Below are 17512 nucleotides of genomic sequence, written 5' to 3' on the forward strand. Positions count from 1 at the left end.
TCCCTAGATGACACCCCTTCACCAACAAAAAAACTACAAAAATATATATATTCTTCAAGCAAATTTAGCTTACACAGCTCAATGAGCAAAATCAGAGTTTTTTATTTGGTGAAACTATTCATCCCCTAGTCGTGTTGCTCTCATTTGTCAATGTTGTCAACAGTTCGACCTAACAGGCCTAAAATTAGCAAAAGACCTGAATTCGAACACCACTGAAATCAATGGTGATGGAATTTGGGTGGGCTGTTTGGCATTTTGAAAGACCCAATATACTCAGCCCTGAAAGGGGGCTTCAAGAGTACCTGATTTGATGAATCTCCCCTGTCCAGCTGTCATTGTGGCAGTGGCCATAATGGCACCTTAACTTTTATAATGTTTCTATGGTTAGTGTTGATCCTTCAGGGAAAAACAAAGCATTCAATTGGCAGCCAAGCCACTGACTTGCCAGGGCCCTTTCTAATGATTAAAGCTATTTTGGCCATACTTCTCCTGTAGGTCGTAGCAGTGCACTTATTTCTGCAGTCCCGTGACCCAGATTTAGCCCGGTGTTGGCTAACATCACAGAGCCGGTCTAGGCTCTCCAGGGATCCAGGGAACCCAACAATAGTTTTGGGATCTGCCCAGAAGCCTGACCGGCAGCTGGCTCAGCCTCTCAGCACCAACTGAGAGCCTGAGCCAGCTGCTCTCATCCCCTTCAAAGCCTGGCACTCCAGTAAGCACTGGAGGTGCAGAGCACACAGGTGGTAACTGACAGTCCCCACTCTCTGCTCAGTGAAGACCTGAGTTTTTTACTGTTTTTAAAAATAAACATTAACTTGCCACACTTAGAAGCGCCCTCTGGTTTACATTTTACACAACGGTCATGTGATCTCTCAGTTCTCAGTGTACAGCCAACGGGGGAAAGCTGCAAGATTGGATCAATAGGTTTTTTGTTTTTTTTCTATTTCTGCACTCCTCTTTTTCTCTTTTAATATAATAATGAATTTAAACTCAGGATGCAAGTTTCAAAATATGTTGCCAGTCCAGAAAGTAAAAGGAAATCTCTGCAATGTGGGGAGTATTCCTACTATAAGTTGTTCCATAACATGTGTCCCTAATTGGAAGAGTTCCCCTTACCTTAAAGTAGAATTTTGATTTTCACGTCGCTTTCTCATTGACAGTGGTCACCAGTAGAAATAGAGGGGATGAATCCTCCCAGTAGGGACACAGATAGCAATAAAAACCTGACAGATGTGAAACTACACTTTTCTAATTACATATTCCAATCCCATGCTGCTGGGGAGCCTGAGATAGGTGTTAATGGTTCAGGTTACGTTGCTATAGATCAGTGTTCTCCAAACTGGTAGTGGCCCTTTGCTTGCCTTTATCCGGCCCTTGAGACGTTTTTCTTGCCACTCACAACAACAATGGGGCATAATTCCAGCCACTGTCACCAACAATGGGGCACTATTCCTTCTACTGACACCAACAATAAGGTATAAATCGTTCCTCTGACAGCATAAATGGGGCACTATTCCTCCCAAGGACACCAACTATTTCCCCCCCTAATACCAAAGATCAGGCATTGTTTACTCCCACTGGGCACAGTCCGGCCTCCCTTACTTCTGAAGGACAATAAACTGGCCCTTTCTTCAGAAAGTTTGGAGACCCATGCTGTAGATCAACAAATGGATGGCCTCTTGTCCTGCACCTTAAGAAAAGGGACATTCTTATCAGAATAGTGGGGTACACATTTTGGACAAAGAGAACTGGTTCTCGAGAGGTGCGAAAGAGGCTGGAACAACTTATCCTGAAAAGGTGCGGGGACCGCCAATGCCTCCTGTTACCCACATATAATGTCATCTTAACATGCCTACTGGTTCTCCAGGGGTGTGAAAAAAGGCCATCTATATGACAAACTGGAACAACCATTCCTAAAAAAGGTGTGGGGACCTACAACACCCTCTGCCACCTACATATTATGTCATCTTATCATGTCTACCACAAGGGTTAGACAACAATCCACACCTCCAGCCATGTAACTCAACAATGATGTACTGGTACCACACCTCCTGTCTTGTTCTTGGACATCTGCCTTGACACATTCTATGGTAATTGTATTGGGGTGACAGAATCACTAGTGTGGATATACTGTAATTACTGGGGTATGTTACATAGTAGGCGAGGTTGAAAAAAGACACAAGTCCATCAAGTACAATCTGTGTGTGTGATTATATGTCAGTATTTATTACATTGTATATCCCTGTATGTTGCGGTCGTTCAGGTGCTTATCTAATATTTTTTTGAAACTATCGATGCTGTTCTTGACTCTCTAGTTCCAGTACATCCTTCCTGAGGACTGGTGCCCAGAACTGGACAGCATACTCCAGGTGAGGCCGGACCAGAGTCTTGTAGAGTCGGAGAATTATCGTTTTATCTCTGGAATTAATCCTCTTTTTAATGCATGTCAATATTCTGTTTGCTTTGTTAGCAGCAGCTTGGCATTGCATGCCTTTGCTGAGCCTATCATCTACTAGGACCCCCAGGTCCTTTTCCATCCTTGATTCCCCCAGAGGTTCTCCCATTCCTGACACTAAATAACCACTTGTCCTCTGGAGGATTTACCCCCTTCATGACCAGGCTATTTTCTTGTGATACGGCACTGCGTTACTTTACCTGACAATTGCGTGGTCATGCAGCGCTGTACCCAAATAAAATGTACGTCCTTTTTTTTTCCCCACAAATTAGGCTTTCTTATGGTGGTATTTGATCACCACTGCGTTTTTTATTTTTTGCGCTATAAAGAAAGGATAAAACCAACAATTTTGAAAAAAATAAAAACAATATTACTTTCTGCTATAAAGCATATCCCTTAAAAAAAAAATCTAATTTCTTCCTAAATTCAGGACAATATGTATTCTGCTACATATTTTTGGGGGTAAAAAAAATCACAATAAGCGTATATTGATTGGTTTGTAAAAAATTTATAGCATCTACAAACTATGGGGTATATGCTGTAATTTTTTTATTTATTTTTTTACTAGTAATGGTGGCGATCAGCAACTTATAGCGGGACTGCGTTATTGCGGCTGACAATCTGACACTAGCTGAAACTTTTAACACTGTGAGGACCAATGACACTAATACAGTGATCAGTGCTAAAAAGATGCACTGTCACTGTACTATGGACACTGGCTGGGAAGGGGTTAAACATCAGGAGCGATCAAAGGGTTAAATATGTGCCTAGCCAGTGTTTGTGTACTGTATGTGGTGCTTTTACTAAGGGGTGTCCTTTGCAGGAAAAGAAAATCCATCACATCACTGCTGACAGGATGGAGCTCTGCATTGTTTACATAGGCAGAGCTCTGTTCTGTCACTCCTCGCTGATCAGCAGGTGGAGGTGGAAATCCATTGGCTGGCACTCGCTGATTGGCTTCTGCTGTAACTAATCACAGCAGAAGCAGCGCACCCTTTACCCTTTACGGAAGTGCAGAATCACGTATATATAGGTAATTCTGCACAGCGCTGCTGCCCTGTAGCAGTAAATTTGCTATGGGGCGGCCGGCAAGCGGTTAACCACTCATGCCGATATACTTCGGCGGAAGGGCACATACAGGCATATTAACGTACCTATACGTTGCCCTTTAAGAAGCGACTTGCAGGCGCTTGCAGGTGTGATCGCGGGTCCCGCGGACTCGATGTCCGCGTGGATACCCGCAATCATCTCACGGAGAGGAAGAATGGGGAAATGCTGATGTAAACAAGCATTTCCCCGTTCTGCCTAGTGACACTGTCACTGATCACCGCTCCCTGTAATCGGGAGCGGTGATCAGTGTCGTGTCACACATAGCCCATCCCCCCCACAGTTAGAATCACTCCCTAGGACACACTTAACCCCTACAGCGTCCCCTAGTGGTTAACCCCTTCACTGCCAGTCACATTTACACAGTAATCAATGCATTTTTAATCACACTGATCGCTGTATAAATGTGAATGATCAGCGACTGACTCTATGTGAGGTGGAGGAATCTGATGGTGGAGGAATTGGGCATTAGCAAGGACAGGGGGTGCACCATCGTCCACAAAGATTTGGGTAAGCAGAAGATCTGTTTCTGGTTTGTGCTGCACAAGCTGACAGGTGAACAGAAAGCAAAACAGATAGAAACCTTTGGAGATTTCATTACCACGTGTGACCTAGATCCATCCTTTCTGTGGACCATCGTTGCAGGGGGTGAGACCTGATGCTACCAAGTGGCAATCAATGGAATGGCATTGGTCTTCCCTGCGACCATGCTGACTTCCTTCTGTTTCTCCACCTGAAGACTGCCAAGAAATGCGCACGTTTTGCAGACATTGATCGAGTCCTAAGGAGGCCTTTGCTGACAGTCTCCAGAAGCTTTCTGAACGTTGCCAAAAGTGTGTTGTGAAGGATGGCGATTATTTTGAAGGCCAATAAAGGTAATTTGTTTATATGTTCTGTTTTATTTGTTTTCTGATACCATTTACCAAACTTTTTAGACACACCTCGTGTGTATATAATCCTGTACTTAAGGGATTCCTTTTGAGTCAAGGCCTAGGTGGTGCAGACTGTGCCACTTCAAGCCAGGTTTTGGGTACCCTGTGAAAAATTAATATTTTGTTTGTGAATGGTCGTTATTGCCACTGCTTTTTGATATTGTTTACAGTTATTGTCACAGTTATTTACTCTGCCAAGTGTTCTGTCCAAATTCCTCCAGCCTTGGTGTGTCAGAGGGTGCAGTGTGGCCTTGAGGGTCATGATCACTAGGAACCAGTTAACACAACCATTCAGTAGCTGCTCAGGGTAAGTGGGGACTCGGTTCAGGATTTTCCTCTTCTGTGAGTGAAGAACGACAGCAGCCACATGCCCAAAAGCTATCACAGACCTTGTCGATGCTACTAAGAGTTGTATGGAGCAAAATGGACCGGTTTGGGTTGGGTTGAGTGTAGTGATCGACATCCCTAAAGGCACCTGAATAGAAGGACACATCCACCAAACAGTTATGGCTTCAGCTCCTGAACAGTGGGTGTTCATCTTGGGCATGAAGATAGTCTGAGCCACCTCCCACTCCTAGGCGTTACTGGAGTGGAGAAAGGGAATCATGGAATGCTTCAAAGGTGAGAGTTTTTATCTAACAGGTGACGTCGAGGCATGACTTATCCATCCCAGCCCTCCAGCAACTTCCTTGGCGAGTTCCAGCAAGGTGGCTCAAGACATAGTTGGTTACTACAGCCTCTGTAACTTCATCTGGTCTCCCGTCCACCTCTAATTTCATGAAGCTAAGGAGGATGGTAGAGATCTTCTCGAAGAGTCTGTTGGCACCAGCCAACTATGACTACAAAAAGCTGCAATTTTACCCTCTGGAGAAGGACTTTGGCAGCTGAATAGACCAAGCAATGCAGGTTGTGGAAGAATAGAAGGTGGTGGACGCCATAAAAAGATAGTGAATAATTGAAAGACTTGAGAAAAGCCAAGCATCACCACCAAAGTAGTGTTGACCAGGGCCTGGCAACGAAACCATGGAAGAATTCCTGTCAATGCTCAAAATATTACAGACTCTCCAGTGAAGTTGTGTGCCAGAATGCCATCTGATTTGATGGTTGGAACCAAAGATTAGATTCCAGTAGAAAAGTTTTACCCGAGGAATGCCCCGATCACACCTGTATGAAAGGGGAGGACCTATGCCGAACTCTTGTGGACACTATTCTCTAAGAATGAGTTTAATGTGGTGTGTCCAAAGAGTGCCCAGTGCCAAATTCACCTTCAGAAGGACAATACATTTAAAGAAAGATATCGACAGATTCCACTGGGTGATTTGGAAGACCTCTGAGAGCAGTTGGTGGGGTTATCCAAAAGCACCTGAGTCCTTATGCGTCTCCTATAGTGTTGGTCCAGAAGAACGGTTCACTGAGGATGTGCACTGACTACCGCACCCTTAACAGAAGGACTATTCCCAACCGATATGCCCCCCCACAGATAGAGGGTGCTCTGCAAGGCGTGTTGACACCAGCCATGACAGACTATGTGGGGTGTTGTATCAGCAGCACAATGGAATTCTAATACTTACCACTCATATGAGCCAGAGCCTTACCCCCAGTGAATGAAACTATGCCATGCACAAACTGGAGTTTCTTGCCTTGAAGTTTGCAGTGGTGGACAAGTTAAAAGATTATCTGTATGGCAAGGACTTCGAGATCAGCACAGATAATAATCTGCTCAGGTATATATATGCTCATCACGGCCAAGCTGCTGCCACAGGACAGTTGTTAGCTGCTGTATCTGGCTTCCTGGCAGCCTGGGAGTTGGAAATAGGAATGCTGATGCCCTATCAAGGTGACCCAATGATCCTGATTCTCCCTAAAAGCAGTGAAACTGACTGTTGTTGCAAGGAGTCCAAGCCTTGTGTCTGGGGTTTAGCATTGAGCCAAGGGAGCGATGGGGCTACAGCCACTGCCACAGGCATCCCTAAGTTCTACTGTGACCTCACCCAACTGAAAGGCAGTGACCTATTTATTCTCTCTAAGAAATACCTAAGAAAGGATCATGCGGAAGACACTATAGTCTGACTCAGAAAGATCTAGAGAATCATCATTTGGTGCTTTTGCCAGTGAGATGTCTAAAGGAGGCACAATTGGTCCACAAGGAATGGGATCTGTTACAGCTACAGTATGTGATGGGGTAGTCTACCGAAAAGGCCTCTTGAGTGATTGTGAAGACAAGTCGCATTTGTTTCTATATATAAGAAAACTGTTATCGGCTTTGCATGATGACCTTGGTAACTAAAAAACGGAGAGGGTTTTTAAGCTAGTGAGAGACTGTTTCTGCTGACCCTTTATGCCGGCTGAAGTTGAGAGTTACTGTCACTCTTGCCTACACTGCATCCAGAGAATGACATTGCCCTCCAGAGGTGCCCCAATGAGCCACCTCCAAAGTCCAGGACCCATAGAGTTAATGTGCATGGACTTCTTGTATCCTAAACTCGATACAAATGGATATGGAAATGTCCTGGTGGTGAAAGACCATTTCTGTCACAGCCACTGCTCCTAATGTTACATCTGTGCAGGTGCACAGGCCCAAACGTACCCAGCATGAACAAGGCCATAAAAGTAGAGTATAATATTCTCTTCACCTGATGACAGCGCTCAGTTTATCTAAGGCTAACAGTCCCGCTCTGACATGCTAACAACATTAGAGCGGGACTGTTTGCCTTAGATAAGCTTTTTGATCGCCGCAGCCTTCAGTATTGAGTGCACATGCTGTACCTGTCATTAGACTTGAGACTTCGTTCACAGTATACTACCCTCGGACCTGTTTATACAGATAGACCGCTGAGCTAAGATCTTCTATGTTATTGAGCATGTTGGTTTAGATAAGCTCTGTTATCGGGTGAGGAGAAAATACTCTACTTTTATATAATTGCTTGTTTGGCTACTCTTAGAAGCGCTCTCCTCCTTTTGTCTTTTAGATTCTCACTGTGTCTGTTTGAGATGTATCTGGTTGCAGTTGCTGCTGCTTGAAGATTAGCAAGTCGTCCACCTTCAACTGAATCTACAATTTGAACTTGTGAGAATTTAATTTTATTCCTCCACTGTAGTCTCGCAGCTACCCTGCACTGGCAAGGTGATTCGTAGATCGATTTTAAATTTTCTGTATACTATTTATTTAAAGGCTAATCCTGCCTGTAAATGCAGGATCATGCAGTGCTGCAGCACTTCAGTACATCTCTGTGATGTACTGAAGTGCTGCAGCACTGACATTTATCAAAAAGACAATTGTTGAAATTTGCAGACAAATGACATTTTATTCCTGGCTTCCTTAAAAAAAAAAAAAAGAAAAAGAAAACTGCACACAGACCCCTCCAAAGAAGCTGTCAATGACTGTAATTTGCTGACAATTAAGCTGGCTTTTGGTTGTGGGGGTCTGCGGGTGGAGGGCTTATCGGAATCTGGAAGCCCCCTTTAATAATAAGGGGGCCCCAGATACCACAAATGGCCATATTTTGGCAGTGATGTCCAGGCCCGGACTGGCCATAGGGCACACCAGGCATGTGTCCGGTGGGCTGGGGGCCGCATGTCACATCTCCTGAGTCTGTCAGCTGCTTGGGCCGGCCCTGTTCATCCGCCGCCGGCCTTTTGCGGCCACCTCCGCGGCTGACTCCGTGGAGACGACCACATTTCTTTCTGGCAGAGTCCCAGGTCCCCACTCTGCAGCAGCTGGGCTGCTCCTTGTGCCAGCGGTGCCGCTCACCACGGCCGGCTCCATGGCTGGCTACGCGGCCGTCCGGCCAGCCTCCAAGCTTAATAAGCTTGCAACTGAGAAGAAGTCAGGTCATGTGAAGGGGGTGGAGCTGGAGGAGACCCCCTTCTGTCATGTCGTGAAAGGACCTGGACGGACTGCTGGAAAGGTAAGTGACCCTATGCCAGCCTGCTAATGTGTTTTTTTTTTTTTTTTGTTGTTGTATTTTTTTAATCTTGCCTGCTAATGTTTTTTTTATCTTACCTGCCTTCCAATGTTTTTTTTTTTTTTTTTTAATCCTGCCTGACAATTTTTTTAAACTATATATAATAAAAGCATGCTTTGGTCAGTCTCTCTTAGAGATCCATTTTACACTGGGGCGTTAACGGTAAAGCGCCGCTAGTTTTAGCGGCGCTTTATCGCGGCACTTTGGCGCCGCTAGCGGGGCACTTTTAACCCCCAGAAGGGGTTAAAAGCACCCACTTAGCACTGCTTTCAAAGTGCTTTTTAAGGAGCTTTGAAAGCATTCATTTTAATGGGCAGGGGCGGTGGAGGAGCAGTGTATACACCGCTCTCACACCGCTCCAAAGATGCTGCTTGCAGGACATTTTTTCCTGTCCTGCAAGCGCACCGCCCCAGTGTGAAAGCCCAGAAGAGGTCTACCACCAGACCTCCTGTGTAACTCTAAACTGGTAACTTGTAAAGACTTTAAAAGCGTTGCCTATGGAGATTTCTAGTTAAAGTAATTTTGCCCTGTTCCTCGGGCAGATGCAATTTTAAAGTGTGACATGTTTGGTATCTATTTACTCAGCGGTAATTTACTTGGTTATATTGTGTCTTTGTGCATTAAAAACCATTAAAGTGCATTTGAAAAACCGCTGCACAAATATCATCTGACATAAATATGCGCAGCACCCACTATTTTATTGTCTAGGGTCTCTGAAAAAAAATCTATAATGTTTGGGGGTTCCAAGTCATTTTCTAGCAAAATAATTTTTTTTACATGTAGGAGAGAAATGGCAGAATTGGCCTGGACTGGAAATTGACAATTTGGCATTAGGAGAGTGTTTACCTGACCAAGTTGTTGGCGGCCTTTCATTGTCCAGTCATAAGCTGGGAGAATTGAGGTGACCATGCTGTGTTGCTTAACGACAGCAGAGAAAGGTCAGGCTGACTGTGCTATATGCTAGGGCTGCGTAAATCACAGGAGTGCATGGATACAAATTAAAATCCTTTGCAACAAAATTCAGGTCCTTTTTATATGTAGTTCAGCTGGAGTTCAGCTTAACCGCTTGCCGGCCAGCCGCCGTCAATTTACTTCGACAGGTTGGCACGATACCGGGAACCATCGTAGCTGTACGTAGGCGCGCACTGCGGGGGTGCCGATGCTCACGAGCGAGCACGAGAGGCAGAACAGGGACGTGTGTGTGTAAACACAAAGATCCCTGTTCTGAGAGGAGTGACAGATCGTGTGTTCCTAATAGCTAGGAACCACGATCCGTCAATTCCTCTAGTCAGTCCCCTCCCCCTTCAGTTAGAAACACGTAGCAGGGAACACAGTTAACCCCTTGATCGCCCCCTAGTGTTAACCCCTTCACTGCCAGTGACATTTTTACAGTAATCGGTGCATTTTTATAGCACTGATTGCTGTATAAGTGTCAATGGTCCCAAAAATGTGTCAAAAGTGTCCGATGTCTCCGCTATAATGTCGCAGTCCCGATAAAAATCGCATTTTTTTTTAAATGGGCTACTCAGCTTAGAATGACAAGGCCTATTTTTTGTCCCAGTCCGGGCCTGGTAATTTGCAAAGTCAGTGGCAGCAGAAGCTATCATATGATATGATATCTATATAGATATATATATATATAGATATATATATATATCTATATATATATATATATATAGATATATATACAGGTATGCAGAAGAAGTGCAGCTGCTACAGTATATATGATTTTTAGCTCCCACTGAAGGGGCAAAAGTTTGGTGTGAACCTTTTAGAATTCAATGAAGGGACCGTGCTCACTACTCAGGAAGCCTTCAAGGGTTAAACATAAACTAAAACCGACAAAATAAGGCAACATTATATCACAAAATAAACAGTGAATCCTAGTAAATTAAAATATGAACACATGTCTGAACGTTTGCCTTTGCGTGCTTGGAAGGGGGCACTTTACATTTTTTTTTTTTTTTTTTTTAGATTATTATTTAATTCATTTTATTAATTTTTTTACAATGTTGCTTTTACTTTTTTTTTTTTTTTTTTTTTATATCAATTTTTTTACTGTCACAAGAAATGTAAACATCCCTGTGACAGGTACTCTTTATGGAGGGATCTGGGGTCCATAAGACCTCAAATTCCTCCTTTGCCCTTGACAGCCTTCAAAACGCCAAGATCGGCGTTTTTGAACACTTTACATTTTCAGAACGTGGCGCCGTTAGGATGCCGGTAAGATGGAAGTGATGTCAAGTCATCGCTTCTGGGTTACCATAGCAGGGACCCCATCAAAAGCCGATCCTGACTTTCTTTAGGTCTCCCAACTAGCGGGCGGACATGCCGGCTAGTAGCTCGGGTCTCTCTGTGGAATGGGAGAGCCCGAACCAGGCGCGGAAGGCGGGCTGGGAGGGGGGAAACGTCCCCTCCTGCTTCTTTTAATAACAACTGAGTGGCTGGTTAGCCGCTCCAGTTGTTATTGCAAGAGAGCTGAGCAAAAGGCTTTAAAAAATGGTCCTGGTGTGATGCCTGCACCCCGGTACAACCACTTGAAGTCAAATGACGTAAGAGGTACGTGATTTGGCGGCAAGTGGATATAATTAAACTGGAAGCAATGAATTCTCGAATCTCAGGGTTGGAAGTATATTGAGGGATGCCATAGGAGTAGAAACTTTGCATGAGTGTCCGCCAAGATAGTTGTAGGTTTTCAATAATGATATCTGTTGACCTTTTTTTTAATAGTTTCAAAACTTAAGCTGGCCATACATGGATCAAAATTCAGCCGTTTCAGCCGGGACCAGCCAAATTTTACTCCATGTATGAGCTCCCTAGTTGTACACAAGTTGATTTATCGACTGTCGGGTTTTCCCAAACAATTAGTGCCACCAGCTAAAGCCAGCAACACAAATCATTGTTCCGCCTGCAGGGAAAGCTCCCCACCATCAGAACACAATAGTATAGTGGGAGGGATTCCCCCATCAACATTAACTGTGTTGATGGGGGAATCAAGCAATTTTCTTTCCTTCCACCAATGGTGGAAGGAAAGAAAATTGCATAATCTATGGCCTGCCCTAGGCTATGTTTACACTAGTTCCAAAACAAGGCGTTTCTCGAGGCTAGGTTCACATCTGTGCGGGTGGTGCCACTGCGGGACCCGCATGAATACTGGCAGCTGCAACCTCACCCTCACGGGACCTGTGGGCAGGTGCTGTAAATCCTAATGGCACGCCACCTGCCCTGGAAATTGCCACGTGTACTGGGAACCTTGGTTCCCATGTGGGCTGCAATTTCAAAAAGAGTGCATGGATTTCTTTTCTGCATGTTGCGGGGCACAGCAACTCCTTCAAATGAATGGGCTCTCGTGTTCGCGCAAACCGCAGCCCTTGCGGCTACACAGTTGTGAACCTAGCCTGAGCATTTTTGAAGATCCATGAACGCCTGTCAAAATTGCAGCACACAGTGTTATTCCTGGCCATCAGCACTGTTGTTCCTTTCCACTATAGTATTCTGACAGCGAGGGAGACTTCCCTACCATCAGAATTCATTGATCAGTGCTGCCGGCTATAGCCAGCCACACTGGCCAGGTAAGAAAAATCCGAAAGAGTGGTTGTACAGAAGTCATCAAACTATTAGATAAGCACCTGAACGACCACAACATACAGGGATATACAATTTAATACTGACATATAATCACACACATGGGTTGGACTTGATGGACTTGTGTCTTTTTTCAACCTCACCTACTATGTAACTATGTAGATCAACTTCTGGACAACCAACCTGCCCATACATGGTTTGAAATTTGGTCCGTCCCTACTGAACCGGCCAAATTTCGATCCATGTATGGCCGGCTTTAGAGTGGGGGGTTTTCCAGGCTCTGGCTATCATAAGTTTTGTGGCTGTAAAAATGTGGACAATTATCATAAGCTCGGAGCAAAAAATATTGGTGATAGATTTATTCAGCTTCTCTTGTGTGATTTTTATTTGGAGGTTTCCAAAAAAGCATTTTCACTCAAGGTCAGATTTAATTTATAAACCAAATTTTGTTATGCATATTGCACAATGTAAGAAAAAATTTACAGTACATGCAGTCACTTTAATAAAGAGCAACTGAGTCTTGAAGCCAAAATTGTTGAAATCTGTGACATTGTGAAACGCAGCTTTTTGCTATCTAGTAAGGAATTCAAAAAAGGAAGGAAACCAAATTGTGAGGTCCTAAACAGAAACAATAAGAACAGAACAAAAAAAGGAAGTATTGCTTTGTCTGTTGTCATTGCAGCGAGAACTTTGTTGGGAAGTAGAATGGCACATCGAAGGGTGATGGGGCACATCAGGTGGCTGGTTGTCTTTGTCTTCATCTACAGATTTGGAAGTGGTGAGTTAAAAATTCTCTTATCTACATATGGGAAATCTTTACTACTTTAGTATAATATTCTGTTATCACAAATGGTGATGATCTAATTGGGAAATTGCCAATTTTGACTAAAGCATGTGGATCCCCCTCCAAATAATTGAGTTTAGGTGTCTCTGGTGTTAATTCTACAACATACAAAGACATTTTAGACATTGGGGCTTTTCCAACCTTGTGGTAGCAGTTTGGGGAAGACCCTTCCTTGGTGCATCATGACTGTGCCCCTGTGTACAAAGACAGCTCTATAAACACATGGGTTGATGAGTTTGGTGTGGAGGAACCCAAGTGGCCTGCAGAGGTCTCATATTAACCCAAAAACTGCTTAAAAATTAAAAAAATATATATAATTTTTTTTATTTAGCATTTGGACACTGCAAAGACATGTTGGTAGGTAAATTAGATCCTGTCTAAATTGGCCCTAGTATGTAAGGTGGGGACGACCTTGGATTGTAAGCTTTTTGAGGGCAAGGACTGATATGAATGATACCATATGTACATTTTGAACAAACAATATCCATGATCAATAAAAGGTAAATGCATTTGGGGTAATGTAGTTTATTTAATGGTTTGTAGCAAGAGAGGTAACAATAAGCTGCCCTTGGTTCTCTCTTACTCCACTGCGCCAAAGACCAGAGACAAAACTAAATGATTGTTGTGTAAATGAATACAAGATGTGCACATACACAGTGTACAGTGAAAAGCTGCCACTTAAATAAATGTGTAAATTGTTCTGAATCCCAAAACTATACCTCTCACATGTATACAGATAGAGATAGTGGCGCTAATATATATTTGTACGCCGATCAGACTGCTGGGCCTTAGAAGGTTGGGTGAAAGACACACCAGTTTACACTTCAGGTCCGCTGTGACCACGGTGCAACGTTTGATCATTGATCCTGTTGTTTGCTGTGGATTTATTCAAAAGCTTATTTGTTTCAGTTTAAAAGTGAGTGCAACCATTGAAGTGTGTGTAACAAGGGGTTAAATTCTGTGTTACATTTATTCATAGGTTCATTCATATATTTACCCTTTCAGTTATGTGGTCAGTAAATGCAAGGATTAAAACACACAACACAAAGAATGTAATAAAAAGTTTTACTTAGCTTCGATTAAAGATGTATTACAGATGATACAATACAGGATAAATATAACATATTCAATTCCAGGGGACCCCATAACTACTGAAAGTTCTGGAAGGCGATGGTCTGTTCAAACTCTAGGCACATTCATGTCCTTAGAAGAAATCCACTGGCCTTCTCTATTGTCTGACCTTTTAAAGGCTAGATGGAAGGCGCGAAAAAGCTGGTTTTATCTGGTACTAACAAAAGACTTACCATAAAGTTCCCGAGAGACAGTGTCTGTGAGTGACCATTTGTGAGATCGGAAACGTAGATTATATATATATATAATTATATATATATATATATATATATATATATATATATATATATATATATATATATATATTTATATATATATAAGCAATCACCTTAAAACTATTACTAAGTTTCTTGTAATTCAACAACTAAAGTTATATATGAAGATAGACCCATACTACATTCCACCCCTTGACTTACAAGATTCTTAGTTTAGTTTATCCTTTCGCTTGTACTCCAATATAAACATTTCTGACTTCATTAATTTCATCCTTCACATTTCCAGTATTATGAGTATGTATGCGAAACACTCCTCATTATTAAATATGGTCCATCTCCCATATATCCCACCCCTTGGGTATTTTCCACATGTAAATCAATGTATAACAGATTTACATCCTTCCGCACCTTGTCTTATTTATCTAAAGTTCTATCTCTTGACCCACTTTCTCTGTCTGATTTACCTGTCCAGGAAATCTCATTCTGCTATGTTAGGGCTGACAAATAAAAAAAATGTCCAAGCCTTTAAAAACAACTATATGCTGGACTAACAAAATAACACCAAACTTCCTTTTGAAAGTACAGGCATGAGCATCAAACTTTCCTTTCCAAGAGTTTAAACGCATAGATACTTGTCAAAGTCCTCCATATCTGGTGATGGACAGCAGAGTCTTAGAAATCCGGTTACCAGATCGCAGCTGCAGCATAGCACTTGCAACACTGTAGAACTGAAAGAACTGTAGAATACAAAGTCCATATCCTTCGGACTATTGCAGCTCACAAGTCATAGACGTGCAGGCACATAACCACATAGTAGCTGGAACTTTTACAGACAGTTCAGGCACATGACCATTAGAGCAGATAAAACAGTTCAAGTACTTCACCATCAGATTCAGGTACTTAACCATGATAGCGGATGGAACAGTTCAGGTACTCAACCCTCAGAACAGGTGGAACTTGCACCAACAGTTCAGCTGCTGATCATTGGTAAAGACTTTATAGACTGTTGCTGCTGTCAAAAGTGTTTGTCTCCTTTCTCCAATATGCTTCTAGTTGACATCATGGCAGGTGTGTTACCAAATATATCAGTCCAACATTCCTTAATTAACAACAATGCCCATATAGCCCGTTATAGATTTCTAAACAAGCAAATCAATAATCATTAGTGACCTGGCTTAACACTGAAAAACTCAGCTTTCTACATGAAAGGTGAAATATTATTACAGGTATATTACTTATCCCCCACCTGAACTATACACTACTCTGTCTCAAACTATAGGCCCAACTTTAAACTGCTTCATGTGTGTTTCCTCTATGCACTTTGATCTCCTTCCACACTCTAAAGACATTCTGGCAGGCTAACCGGCTCTTGTCTACACTGATCCCAATATGTGCATATAATATGCCCATGCATATGTGTCACTGTATTCTACATGCCAGTCCCACCCCAAGCAATCAAGGAGAATTGAGGAAAACAAAACCTGAGAACCTATTTTATAACTCTTTTTCTTTACCAAGAAAATTTTATGAAAACTCAATCAGGTGTATAGAAGAGGGTGGTCAAAGAATCACTGAGTGTCAGATATAACTGACCATATACCCGTATTTATCAGCGTATAACACGCACAGGCGTATAACACGCACCTTCATTTTAAGAGGGAAGTTTCAGGAAAAAAAATTAAATTTTAAATAAGGAACTTTGAAGCAAAATAAGGGTCAGTGCCCATCTGCAGCCTCACCATTGCCATCAATGCAGCCTGATCAATGCCCATCTGCAGCCTCACAAGTGCCATCAATGCAGCCTCATCAGTACACATCAATGCAGCCTCACCATTGCCATCAATGCAGCAGCCTCACTATTGCCATCAGTGCAGCCTGATCGATGCCCATCTGCAGCCTAGAGGGGACAGGGAGGGGGGCGGGACGAGCGCCGACAGATTACATACAGTGAGAATCTCCTATGAGAGACAGAACAGTGGTCCAATAGCGGCCCAGGAGACGGGAGTTCCTATTACAGAGGCCGCCAAGTAAACAGGAGATTCTCACTGTATGTAATCTGATAGTGCTCGTCCTGCCCCCCCTCCCTGTCCCCTCCGAGGCAGCTAAAACTGAAGTATTTGCACCCGATTTTCATGGTGAAAAAGTGAGTGTTATACGCCAATAAATACAGTATATAGCACTAGAACTCACCTCATGTTGAAAGACTTGAAAATTGTGTTCATTGCAATAATATTAACCTAAAAATAAATAAAGAACCGCGCTACGTGCATAAGTGTGAAAACATAAAGCAAAGTGAATCGTGAGTGACCAAATTTGAAAAAATCCTGCTGCTAAACACTAAAACCTCGATATAAGGCAAAGATCAAATACATAACAATCAGTGTAGCGCTGGACAAAAAAATGTGACTAGTGACTGAAAATTAGTGCACAATCTCTGATATTACCAAGATATAATGCCAAATAAACTATTACTATGATGTAATACCAAATAAACAATATAAACACACATAAAATATTTATCTAAGGCTTATATCAATCTATGGTGCATAGTGAAATTCTCATGAGTGATATTCCTTATAAATATGGGTCCATGCCCAAATTGGTATATGTGAAAAGAATAAATATATAACACAAATAGTGAAAATAAAAAGTTCAAAAATTGTGTCCCAAATAACAATGTGTTAATTCCAAAGGAAATCCAGAAAAAGCTGTGTTGCAGGGTTCGGGAATACTTGATCCACCTCTCGTGTAGCCCACCACCAAATGGTAAAATTGAAGGCTTACCGAAAAGCCTGCGACCGCCCTTACTCAGGGGGGTCAAAACAGGCTTAGTTGTGGAAAAATCCAGAGATAATGAAGCCTCCGAGTTCTCTCTCACCTCATCAGACAGGCAGCCCACAGCAACGGGGACCCCGATGTGGAAATATACTCATAGGGATATCTTCAATATTTCATCTCGGACAAGGTCAGGTGCAAATAAGCCACAGCTCTCCATACAGTTCCTTTTCCTGTCTCGATATATATTAAATAATATTAACCTAAATGCACAATTATAAGTAGACATAAGTACTTTTTTGTCCTTGAAAAACAAAATGATTACTTTAAATTTAAACTGTCAATCATGCAGGAAAATGTACTTTATATGTAAAACCCCAGGCACACTCCCACAGTGGTACCAAAATAATTATGGCAGAATATACAGAAGTAGATGCTGCCATAATTTAGCTTACATATACACAGAAAAGAACCATATGTAAATGTTTGGGTATTCTTCTTAT

At 42.6% G+C, this 17512-nt stretch overlaps 1 protein-coding gene across 10 annotated transcripts in view; it reads left to right on the forward strand.

Annotated features, from left to right (window-relative positions):
• The first annotated feature begins 7380 nt into the window (after window positions 1–7380).
• VSIG4 (V-set and immunoglobulin domain containing 4) overlaps window positions 7381–17512 on the forward strand; it is a 93893-nt gene continuing 83761 nt past the window's right edge. For 2 of the 10 annotated variants that reach the window (XM_073600225.1, XM_073600224.1), the window contains exon 1: window positions 12664–12822. In XM_073600225.1, the coding sequence (XP_073456326.1) occupies window positions 12750–12822 (73 nt within the window). In that variant the 5' untranslated portion in view covers window positions 12664–12749. Of the gene's footprint in view, window positions 7562–12662; window positions 12823–17512 lie in introns of those variants that run through there. The other 8 variants (XM_073600226.1, XM_073600222.1, XM_073600228.1 and 5 more) reach the window with 6 other exon arrangements.

This window comes from Aquarana catesbeiana, linkage group LG09, assembly GCF_042186555.1.
Source record: "Aquarana catesbeiana isolate 2022-GZ linkage group LG09, ASM4218655v1, whole genome shotgun sequence".
Classification (NCBI taxonomy): domain Eukaryota; kingdom Metazoa; phylum Chordata; class Amphibia; order Anura; family Ranidae; genus Aquarana; species Aquarana catesbeiana.